Source organism: Lactuca serriola, chromosome 4, assembly GCF_051521515.1.
Source record: "Lactuca serriola cultivar US96UC23 chromosome 4, Lser_US96UC23_V15, whole genome shotgun sequence".
Classification (NCBI taxonomy): Eukaryota; Viridiplantae; Streptophyta; class Magnoliopsida; order Asterales; family Asteraceae; genus Lactuca; species Lactuca serriola.
The window spans coordinates 253,604,806-253,617,286 of record NC_136411.1 but is presented as its reverse complement, the minus strand read 5'-3'; the positions used below and the strand labels follow the sequence as shown (position 1 = coordinate 253,617,286).

The following is a 12,481-nucleotide window of genomic DNA, read 5'->3' as shown; positions in this document are numbered from 1 at the left end:
AATCTATTTTATTTCTGTATGTTTTCAAAGTAGATTGTTATTTTTATTATTTAACTTTTGCAAACAAAACCTCCGTTGTGACTAACTGTATCTTTGTAGTTCAACTCTGCTTGCCTTATACTACCTTTTAGTGTATTAAAATAGTGTACTTGAAGTCTATTGTACCCAAAGTTCTAAATGACGTGAGTCGTGACGTGGCGGCAAGAACAAGCCTCAAACTTTAAGAGTCATGACGTTTTTCATGGCGCGGTGTAAGACGATGATTTTGTATTAATTTATAATTATATTACCACATAAATATAAATTTATATGAAATATATAGTAATTTTAGAAATGGTATATCAATAACTAATAACAAAAAATTATTAAAAACCACAATACTTATATCACCGATTAGTAAAGAAATAACAAAAAGCCAAACTTGTATCAAACGAAAAAAATATGCATCATAACATACCATAATGCGTCATAGCATGTCAGATCACCTCTTGTCACATGTCACACCTAATAGCAATGTTACGAAGCTTTTCGTAACGACAAAATCACGCCTCATGCCATGAAACGCATTGACACATCTTTTAGAAGACCGATTGTACCCCCTATCATTTCTTGCAAAAGATGTATGTAACGTGATAGATATACAAAACTAAAATAATGAAGAAAACGTGTGCATGATTGTCTCCAATATTTTGGTTTCTAGTTATAAAGGCCTTGATGTTTGGTTTTGTTATTTACATGTCAAATAAAATACTGATAGAAGACTGAAAAACCTCAAATAAACACAAGCAAACTTCTTAAACATAGATTGGGTAATTAACAAAACAACCAAAAGAGATAGACCCTTGAATTTTATTACAATTAAAAGATTACTACTTTTAGTTAGTAACTAGGAGATCTAAAACTTGAGCTCATCACTCCCAGATGCCAACCTCCATAAACCCATCTTGAGTGGCACACCCTCTGAACATTCCTACACAGTTAAATCCATAAGCCACCTCACCCTTATTCGACACCGCTATCAGCCCTGCTTTCCCTTCATCCAACCTCTCTTTTATCACAAAGTCCACCGCTTCCTGCAAACCCAACCCTTTATACTCCATCACCGCAGCCACCTCCCTTGCAAGGGTTGCCCGGATTATCGCCTCCCCTTCTCCAGTACAAGAAACACCACATAAATCACATGCGTAGGTCCCTGCACCAATCAGAGGAGAGTCACCGATCCTCCCAGTTCTCTTGTTCATCAGCCCTCCGGTGGATGTTGCGGCGGCACAACGACCTTGGCTGTCAACCACCACGCACCCTACTGTCTCCGGTGCGTAGACACTGATCGGAAGACCGTTCATCTGTATCGGACTTTCAACCTCGACCCCACATGATTCGAATCCATTCGTCGGGATTCTGTAGTCAAACTAAGAATAAAAAATAGTTTTATTACTTACACAAACATCATAATGTTAGTTTTTATCTTTAAATTGGTATTTGATTATAGTTACCACAATGGAGTTTGCTTCCTTCGCTTGTTTTAGCATTCCGACGTTATCTTGGGTGATAAAGTAATCATTTTCCTCCCTTTCCACACCCTTCAAAAACATCACATTTCTTTAGCGAGATGAATTTGTAGTGTGAAATGCAAGTAGACGAAGAAAGTAAAGGTACCATTTGTTTAGCGAAGCTCTCGGCGCCGGAGAATGCGAGATACGAGTGGGGGGATTTGTCCATGACAAGGCGAGCGAGGGAGACGGGGTTCTTAACGGTGGTTAGACCGGACACCGCTCCACATCTCCGGCGAGGCCCATCCATGATGCTGGCTTCCATCTCCACCGTTCCTTTCTCCGTCAGTGCAGATCCACGGCCGGAATTAAATATCGGGTCCGTTTCCAATTCACGAACCTACACCGTTATACATATTATTCGCGAATCAGTTAACGAATCCAATTAAAAGGAAAACGAAATTAGTTTATCAAGGGAATAATGGTTCATAATCATACGACAAGTTCAACGACATCAATGGCGGAAGCCGAGGACCGAAGAGCGGATATGCCGAGATTGAGGCAGCGAGCGAGGAGTTGTTTGGCCTGTTCTTGGCGTTCGGTTGGGAGGTTAGGGTCGACACCGGCACCGCCGTGCACGGCTATGGCCCACCCTACCATTTTTACGCTTGTCTGACACACAAACACTAAATCTAGTTTAGGTTTGTGTGCGAGTGAGCGGAGTGTGCGATGAAGACGGTGGTGAACGGCGGTATTTATAGGGTGGCTGCGGATTTCAAATATTTGATTCAATTGAATTCTTTAATGTAAGAAATATATGTAATTTGTAGGCAGTTCCAGACACGTGGGAAGTCTCACGTGTCTGTTTCGAAGAGCCTACAAAGTCTTTTTCGTTTTGGAGATGTTTTCCTACATTCAGATCCCTCGTATAATGTGGGCCCAGCATGCACCAGATTCTTCAATGGTAAATGATTATAGACAAAAGATACCAACCATTTTTGTATTATCTTAGAAAAGTTAAAAATATTGAGGAAAAAATAAATAGGTTAGTTTTGTTTATAATTTTCTTAAAATTAATAAAAAATTAGTCAAGTATTTAGAAGAATTTTATATTGCAGTTTTAACCCTCATAAATTGAATAGAAATAAAAAACTCATTTAAATTTTCAAATCTAATATATGAATATCAAAAGAAAATTGAACTTTTTTCTATTGAAAAAACTTAAAAGAAAATTTCTATAGAAAATAATACATTATACACGACAGCCAAATAAGTTTTTTCATTACATCTCAAAATGACTTTTTTTTTTCAGCTCAATGATAAAATATCAATACCTATTATGCATTATTGGATTGTTGTTGCAATAATTTTTTTTTATAATAAATAAATATTTAAAAAGATGATTCCCAATCCTTGCAAATTAGCATTTTAGGATATCGTCAATGAAGTAGGTTTTTAACATCAAAAAAAAAAAAAAAAAAATCGTCTAATATCTTCACTTTTGCTTCTAAATAGTTATTTTTGAGCTTTAGTTAATATTTTCCAGTAGTAACTATGCTAGAGAGAAATGTTTATATTCTGAATATTCACTCTTCAAGGTGCAATGCAATATTATTTTTGAGCCATTTGTGTACTTACTATTATTATTTTTTATTAATTTACATAATTCATATGTTTTTATTTTGTTGCAGGTTTAATCTCTTTTGCCAGATCTAAAATAACACATTTTCCTTATTGGTTTTCTTTTTAATTTATTTATCTTTCTTTCTTATTCATAATTTTTTTAAACGACAAAATATATTCAAAAAAGACCGAACTAGCAAAAAATTCAACCAGAAAAAAAAATAATAATAGCAATATTCGGGTCTTGAAGCCACCCTACCCAATTAAAGCTTTTCTTACACCTAAGGGTACACCAAAAAAACAACTTATTGGCAATATTGTCAAAAATAAGAGCCGCTTTCGGTATTCTAACTCCAAAAAGACGAGAATTTCTGAACTCCCAAATTGCTCACCAAGCCACATAGAAAACTCCTTCGAAGATACACTTATCAAAAGAAGAAATTTGCAAAGTCGTGAACCAATCCAACCAATATATATAAGACAATAAACAAGGAACCAAAATACTTCACTATTAAGTATTGACACACTTGAGAAGTAATACTAGACGAAAAGGACAAACAATTAAAAGGTATGAGGCATGTTAAATGTGACTTGAGCATTTAGAGCATTCACATGGAGCATTTGAGTTCCATGAAACATTTGGAACTCAATGGTGCACTTAGGATTCATGAGCATGTGACAAAGAAATATATCATATGATAAGGGAATGGATCTCATGACAAAGGAATGGATCTCCTAACAAAGGATAGGATATGCCAAAGTGAAAGGAGATGCCACAAAGTGACCTGGTAGGCCACCAAGTGACTTGATATACCACGAAGTGACATGATATGCACCAAGTGACTTGATATGCCACCACATGGCATGATATGCCACCAAGTGACGTGATATGCCATTCATGAGGAGCATGTGCCATTATGGAGAAGAGCGCCAACTTGGAGTCTAGATGCGCTATTTGAGAAGGATGGGTGTCAAACTGGAAGAGGATGTGCCTACCTAGGAGATGATGCACCATCCCTTGATCAAGATGCGCCATCCATATACCTGATGCGCCATCTTGATGCAAGGATGTGCCACTTGGCTCTTTGATATGCAAAGGTATCCCTTGATGAGTTGTATGCTATGAAGTCCTCTACGATGCTCATGATTATCCAAGGATGTCATGAAGTTGAAGATGTTTAAGGAATACACCTTCATGTACCATAATGATGGATGAAGCACTACTAGTGTTCATGATGCACCACCTCTGCATCATGATGTGCCACTATGGCTTATGATCCCCTATCATGTGTGTTGTTGATGCTTATGGGTTGTATGGCATGGGTGAATGTTTCAAAAGATACTGCATGGCATATTATGATTGGTTGACACTTTTTATGGGCCTACAGGCTAATGGGCTTTGCGTATTATGGTTTTAGGTCTGATTCATCAAGTATAAATAGGGATACATGCTAAGTCATTTAAAGGGTCTTTAATTCCAAAGTGATAGGAGAATCTCTATGAAATTGTACTTGTAACCTCTGTTTGAGAACTCTAAAATAAAAAATACCCCCTCCTTCCCATGGACGTAGGGTACCTTGACCGAACCATGTAAATATTGTGTCTTGTGTGTTTTCAATTTTGGTAGTTATCCGATATACTTCCTAACAAGTAGTATTAAAGTAGTGGTTTGTGTTCATGTGATTGAAGATATCTACTCATAAGTTTGATTTGGAGAAGTTTAATGGTTTAAATCACTTCACTTTGTAGAAGGTGAAGATGAAGGTCTTCTGGTTTAACAAGGATGTGCAGCGACATTGGAAGGAGAGGAAAAAATGCCAAAGGACACGGAGGCTGAAAATAAGGTGGACATTCTAACGAAGGCAAATAGTGCCATTTTCTTGAGTTTGGCATATGAAGTACTGAGGGAGGTAGTGAATCAAACAACTGTTTCTAGGCTCTGGGAGAAGCTTTTTGACAAGTACCAGAACAACTCTCTAACAAACCGGTTGTATGAGAAGCAAAGGTTATACACTCTTAAAATGTATAAAAGTACCTATGACGACCTGAAATTTCTATTCTGAACAATCATTCACTTTAATAGAAATCAGAACTGTTCCTGCTATCTGTTAAGCATTTTGGAGTCAGTTTAAGTGTTTTAAAGCTTAGTACTTCAAGGAATACCAGGAGAGAGAATGCCCTAGGTTCATGGTGCATCATTTTCGCAAAAACTCCAAGAGTTAGGATTTTTCGGCCCAAATGGTGTTTGGACCGAAAACCCCCATGAGTATATATATGACACGTAGCCATATTTTTCACTTTTTCACTCTTTCAAGAACAAGAACTAAAATCCTCTCAAGTATCATCCGATTTTTCCTTCTAGATCTTTAAAATGTAAGTGTTTCTTACCCTATCTAGTTGATTCCTTCCATCTTCAAGTGTTTTTACATGATTTCATCCGTTAAATCATTCCATTTATGTAGATCTTCAAGTGTTCTTATTTACACCAAGAACACCAAGAACACACACTAGTGTTTTGGGCCGAAAACACACTTCTTTGCTTCCATATTGTAAGTATCTATCTCATATGTTTGTTATCTAGTAAGGATACTTAATTTAGAGCCTTGAAAACATCCATTTATCCAAGAACAAAGGTGTTTTCGGTCCAGTGCATCTCCTTAGACCGAAAACCCTTATGAAAGGTGCAAAATGACTTTAAGCCTTTCCTAATGCTTAGTATTGAGACTAGAACACTTTTTTGCTTGTTGAAAGCCCTTGGAAATCGCCTTATGCATCAAAGATCAAGAGTTTTCGGTCAACCTTTTGGACCGAAAACCATATGGACCGAAAGCCATATGGACCGAAAACCACAAAAAACATACCACTTGGACCGAAAACTCCCTAAAGTGGCTATACAACCCTTAGATGCAACCCTTGTTACTTCTAACACTTGAATCAAAGTGTTTTTCAATGTCCTAGGGTGTTTTAACATGATTAATTAGTTGTTAAATGACTAATTAGATACATATATGTTTTGCTATATGTTAACTAGGATCATTATGTGTGTTCAAGTCCTCACAGGACACTTAGCATCCTTTACCGATCCTACTATCGCATCACTCATTTCAGGTGAGTTCATACCCCTTAAACAACCTTTTAATTGCTCTTCCATGCTTTTAAATACTTTTATGGGGGGGGGATACAAGTTGAATATCATAGTTATTATATCAATCACATGTGATTAATAACTACCAAACAGATGGATTTACTATACTTTCGAAACGTTTTATCAAACAAACTACTTTTAAATAGTTTTATAAGCTGACATCAAGTCATGGTTATTTTATTGTTTCAAACCTTTTAAACGTATTACAAAACCTCTTTGTTCACTTATGTATTCATAGAAATCATGTCTGTACAATTATGAAGTAAGTGTATATATATATATATATATATATATATATATATATATATATATATATATATATAATTGATAGGATGGCTGTGACTGCAGGTCCAACACCTTGTATAGAAAAGGTGTATAAACATACATAGACACTTCAAACTACATTACTAGCAAACTATAATAGGTATAGTTTCGGAAGGAAATACTACCTACTATTCCTAGTACAAATGGAACATACAAGAGTCAGTTCATTCATGAGTTTATACAACTGTATTACATACTATATGAAAGAATACTATTACATACTATAGGAAGAGATACGATTACATACTATATGATGAGATACTATTACATATTATATGAGTAGATACTGTTATATAAGTACATGACTAACCATTCTACACCCAGCTGTTAGCTACCGAGGGAAATGCACATCGACGGATGTCTACGGTTAATACTATTCGGCAAGGTACTCTGCCGTGTTTATCCTAGTACCAAAGGATAATACTTACATGATTATATAATGTTTCCCTTTACTTTTATTTTGTGACATGCTCACATAAACGATGAAGTAGACTATATTTTGATAATAATAGTTACAAATGGGAAAATTACACACTTTTACAAGAAACAAACATACAAAATAGTCGGGTCTTGGTAGAAGACTACTTTTTATACTAGTAGGAAATATGGGATTTTCTAGGGTTTTCGCACTTATACGAACTGTTTCATCAAACATTTACAAGTCTTTTCCTTGCGGATTTACAAATCAAAGACATTTAAAATACTTATGAATTGACCAGCTTTATTGCTGATACTCGCTTTCAAAATAACTTGTATTCTCAGGTCATGAGTAGACAGGTACCAGTGATAGGTTTTTGAGAAGATGGAGCACAGACAAGACTCGTCTTTTATCATTCATTTTTGGTGTCTATTACATTACAAAGAACACACATGTATTAAAATTATATATTTAATGCAATGGATGATGTTTGTTTACTTATTTACTATTACTGTGTTATGATACTATACATGATGTCCTCCGCCCCAGAACATTTCCGCCGTTCTCGGTTTTGGGGTGTAACAGATTGGTATCAGAGCATTGTTTATAGTGAATTGAGTATATCAACCCATAAAAGATATACTAGCTATAAACACAATGGGATTAAAACACTCTGACCAAGAGTATATACTTTTAAATTATAAAATATTTAACTAAGTATACATACCTGCATTCATACTAAAATCAGTGTCACAATGACAAATACAAAAGTATTACGATTGTTGAATATCACAAGTAAGCTCGGGGATGTATAGTCAGTCCTAGGAGTGGCATAGCCTGATCAACTATGCTGGTCCGAGGAGTGATTAGCATATGCCCAAGAATGGTTGTGATATGGCAACAAGTCTAAAAACTTACCAACACTACTACAATGAGAACTTTAGCACAAAACATAACTTAAAATACTATAGGAGTATTTCGTGTTACTATAAATATCTTAGTTAGTACGTCTCTTAAACTAATTCTTTTACCCCTACTTCTCGCGTAGATAACATGGCTGGATTCCATCATCACGACGACCCGTACTTTCCACTCCACGGCAATGCTGGATGGATTGAAGAAGAGGTCGAAGATGAGCATCCAATTCCTTTGGATGATCACCTCGCAGAAGGCTTCTCGGATGGTTCTAACTCCGATCCTGAAGTCAACAACCTACCCCAAGAGGGTCTATCCCCAAATCTCAACCCCGACCCGCGTTTCAAGGTCCCACACCCTTATGGGCAACAAACTTGAATCGCTGGAGCAATGAACAGGGTCAATCTTTACCCTACAATGGGGACCGAAGCTTTTACAACGTAAGAGAGGATGGCTCAGCTGACCGAGTCCTGTCTATCATGGTCCGCAGGATTGCTCGAAATATCGAGCAAGGTCGAGCAGCCATCGGCCAAATCGTGGAAATTGATGCCAACTCGGGTGTCAACACAGTCCGCATTCGTCATCTCGAAGAAGTAATGGAAAGGACCAGAAGGAGCAATGAGACTCTGCAGCAATGACTAGCTGCCTCCCGAGCTGAAGTTATAGAACTTCGAGTTCGCCAAAGAGCTCATGAGTAACACCTTCGTGAAGTGATTCATCAGATGGAAGATCTGAGGGTTCGCCTGAGGAATTCCCATCGCCGTTAGAAGATGTCTAGCACATCTTTTCTTTTGATTAAGGAATAGCATTCTTACCTATGCTCTAAGTAGCACTTGTCTGTAAATTATTCTTGTCTTTCAAGTCCTTTATAAGACTTCTAAACTGCCAACATTTTTCCCTATGGTATGATGTAAGACCTTTAGTAGGTCATTTTCCCGAACTATTTACATCCTTAATACCAGTAATTTTGGCATGCTATCTAATCTATTCATAAACTCATACTATTATCTATTGTTGAACTATGGCGATTTAGTTCATGAGACAAATTCATTTTCTATACTATTGAATTCTTATCATTATCTTTATCTTTTCAACTTATAGTTGAAAAATGCCGCCTCGTAGAAATCCCACGCGTAACAATGGTGAGGAAGCACCACCACCACCGCCTCCACCTCCTCAGTTTGACGCTGCTATGTTCCAAGCGGCTGTCACTGCAGCAGTAGCGGCTGCCATGTCACAAATCAATACTCCTGTCCCTAGTGGATCAGGAATTAGAACACGTCTTTCTAACCATGGTGAGACTCATGGGTACCCCAGGGAGTGCACCTATAAGGATTTTACGAATGCCAAACCCTAAAATTTCAATGGAACAGAAGGGGTGACGATTTTGAGACAGTGGATAGAAAAGACCGAAGCGGTCTTTGAAATCTGTGCCTGCCCGGAGAACAATAAAGTCAAGTTCGCTACTTGCACCTTTTCTGACAGGGCCTTAACTTGGTGGAATGGCCACATTAAGTCACTAACCCTGGTTGTAGCAAACACAATAAGCTGGGAGAGCCTGAAAGCCATGCTGATGAGAGAGTACTGTCCTCGAGGGGAAATTCAAAAGCTCGAGCAGGAACTCTGGGGTCTTAAATTGGTTGATTATGATATATCAGCCTATGCCAATAGATTCTGTGATCTGGCAATTCTTTGCCCATATATGGTTGCTCCTGAGAGCAAGAAGATAGAGCGATTTATTTGGGGTCTGTCGCCTCAGATACAAGCAAGTGTGCTAGCTTCAAGTCCTTCTACTTTTGATAGTGCCAAAGAACTGGCACAATCTATTATCGATCATGAAAACTACCCGAGCACAACATCCGCACCTCCTGATCAACAAAAGGGAAGCAACAACAACAAGAGGAAAGGATGGAACAAAAGGAAATGAGGGTCTTACCAAGAATCCTCAAAGAAACAACAGCTACTTACAGTAAATGCTGTTGTTGTACCTGCTGCTGTCACACCCCCAAACCAGAATGGCGGAAACATTCGGGGGTGGATGACATCACGTAGTATCACAACCATTGAGTATTGTAAAGAAAGTAACACAACCATCACATATATAATGAAAACGTATGTTGTTGTGTTATACATATTAGCAAAAGAATATTACAATAAGATGATAAATGTCCAATCATAAAACATCCTTAGTGTTCCCTTCTTCAAAAGCTGATGGTTACCTGTATTACTGATTCCCAGAGAAATACAAATTGTTTAGAAAAAGTGTCAACAATTAAGTTGGTGAGTTCATAAGTGTTTTGCATTGAAAAATATGTCCTTTTTGATAGTAATTCGATGAACGAGGTTTTCAGAAAATCCAATATTTTCTATAAATGATTTGAAAAGGGTTTCCCGTCTTGGAGTGCATTAGTGTTTTCCATGCTTGAATAATAGTGATAAAATTTGTGTTAACAATAAAATGGAAAACTGAAATGCATATATGAATCTCGTAAATCTAACTTGTTTTTATACTTTTATGTGAGTTTTATAACCATGCTATTGACACTGATGGCCTGTAACAACGTTCTTCAGGCGTTGGAACTGTTATGACATTTGTCACCCCAGGCCTGCCGGCCTAGCTGTAGCTAACAACTTAGGTGTGGGATTGTCAATCCCGTATAGATCTATACACAAGTATCACGCTCCCCCTACAAGGGATTATGGTATATAATACAGGACTTAATAATGCATACTCGAAATTACGTGAAGCTGTCTCACATTACTTGGTATAAACAGATTTACGATGATAAAGACTTTACTTCATTTGAAAGTATTTCATTTGTCAAGATGTATATGTAAAATGTATGAATAACTTGTTAGCTATGCTCGTTATAGCTTCTCAAAAGTATGTTTTCATTTAGTAAGAATAACTTGGTGATATAATAGCCCTCTAAGCATAAAGATGTTTATAAAAACGATACTTCGACTTATAATGTACTTGTATTCCCCCCCTAAAACATGAAAGCAATTGAAAAGTAGGGGTATGAACTCACTCGTTAAGTTTGAAGAGAGAGGCTAGGGTTGAGCAGAACTTCGACCGCGGATGGTTGCGTCGTCAGGCTCTTCGGGGATCTTTGCAGCGTAAATCTTTCGTCGGGGGCTCGTGTGCGGAAACCGAGGTGAGGGAATGGTATCTGGTGCTTGGAAGGGTGTGAGAGTATCTGGAGAATTTGTGAATGTGTGCTTAAACTCGAGCTTATGCCTTCTATTTATAGGGCTGGAAACCCTCGTACGCGGCGCGTACTTCCGGAGTACGCGGGGCGTAAAATGGCGTCATGGCTTACGACTCGGGTCTAGCTAAGCGTAGCTTGGGCGGGTCGATGGGACTCCTGGGTCTAGCCAAGCGTAGCTTGGGCGGGCCGATGGGACTCGACTCTGGGTCTAGTACGCGGGGTGTACTCCCATATTACGCGGGGCGTAATCCTGGCTTCTGACTTCTAAATTCCATAACTTTCGTGTACGAGCTCCGTTTTTCGCGTTCTTTATATCCACGTGTAGGTGAGATTATGCTCTACAACTTTCATTTAGACTCCGTTGGCTAGTTTTGACTTTATTTTTAATGATATAATTTTAATAGGTCGGACCTCCTAAAGTTCGTTAAAAATTCATAGGTTCTTTATTCGACGTCGGTTTTCGTCTGTCTTTTTATCGTTTTATTACGACTGAGGAGATCTTTAACTTCCGTTTGGGTGGCGATAGCTAAATAACACTCGATCTTCAATCCGAGTTTTTAGCCCTCTTCTACTGTTACGAAACTTTGAAAATCCATAACTTCTTCATACGAGGTCCAATTTGGGCGATCTTTTTATGTACGCTCATCTTTCAACGAGATCTACGACTTTGGTTTAGATACTTAAGGCTAAAAATGCATTTTATTGAGATTCTACTTTTTACGTCAAATAATGTTTTAACGTCGTGTCGTAAATATATGAGTGGTTATAATTTCTTCAATATAACCCGGTTTTGAGCGTTCTTTATGTTCTTGGAAACCTTGGCATGATATCTAATATTTGATGTATCCCAACTTAGATACTTGAACACTTTATTTTCGAGGTTAATTTCGTTGCTTTTTAGCTTTCGAGTATTTACAATGCTTTTTGGGAAAAATAGGGTTGTCACATCATCCCCCTGTTAAGGGAATTTCGTCCCGAAATTTAATCTAAGATAGAGTTTACAGTTTTAGGAAAAAGATGTGGGTACTTTTGTTTCATCTGATCCTCGCGTTCCCAGGTGTATTCAGGTCCTCGCTTGGCGTTCCAGCGGACCTTTACAATGGGTATGCGGCTTTGTTTAGTCCTTTTGATTTCTCGATCCATGATCTCTACTGGTTCCTCCACAAATTGAAGGTTTTCATTTATTGCAATTTCGTCTAGAGGGACGACAAGGGTCTCGTCGGATAAGCACTTCTTCAGATTCGATATGTGAAAGGTAGGGTGTACGTTGTGGAGTTCTTGAGGTAGTCTAAGTTTGTAAGCCACTGGACCGATCCTGGCAAGGATCTCGAATGGTCCGATGTATCTAGGGTTC

At 37.8% G+C, this 12,481-nt stretch overlaps 1 protein-coding gene across 1 annotated transcript; it reads right to left on the bottom strand.

The window, feature by feature from the left end:
• Positions 1 to 776: 776 nt before the first annotated feature.
• LOC145096928 (putative isoaspartyl peptidase/L-asparaginase 2) lies at positions 777 to 2,244 on the bottom strand. The gene is made up of 4 exons (XM_079034317.1): positions 1,989 to 2,244; positions 1,657 to 1,890; positions 1,494 to 1,580; positions 777 to 1,409 (listed from the first exon to the last, which is right to left on the bottom strand). Exons 1-4 carry the CDS (start codon positions 2,148 to 2,150, stop codon positions 912 to 914), a joined length of 981 nt encoding a protein of 326 aa, XP_078890443.1. The 5' UTR covers positions 2,151 to 2,244; the 3' UTR covers positions 777 to 911.
• Between the last annotated feature and the right edge of the window lie 10,237 nt (positions 2,245 to 12,481).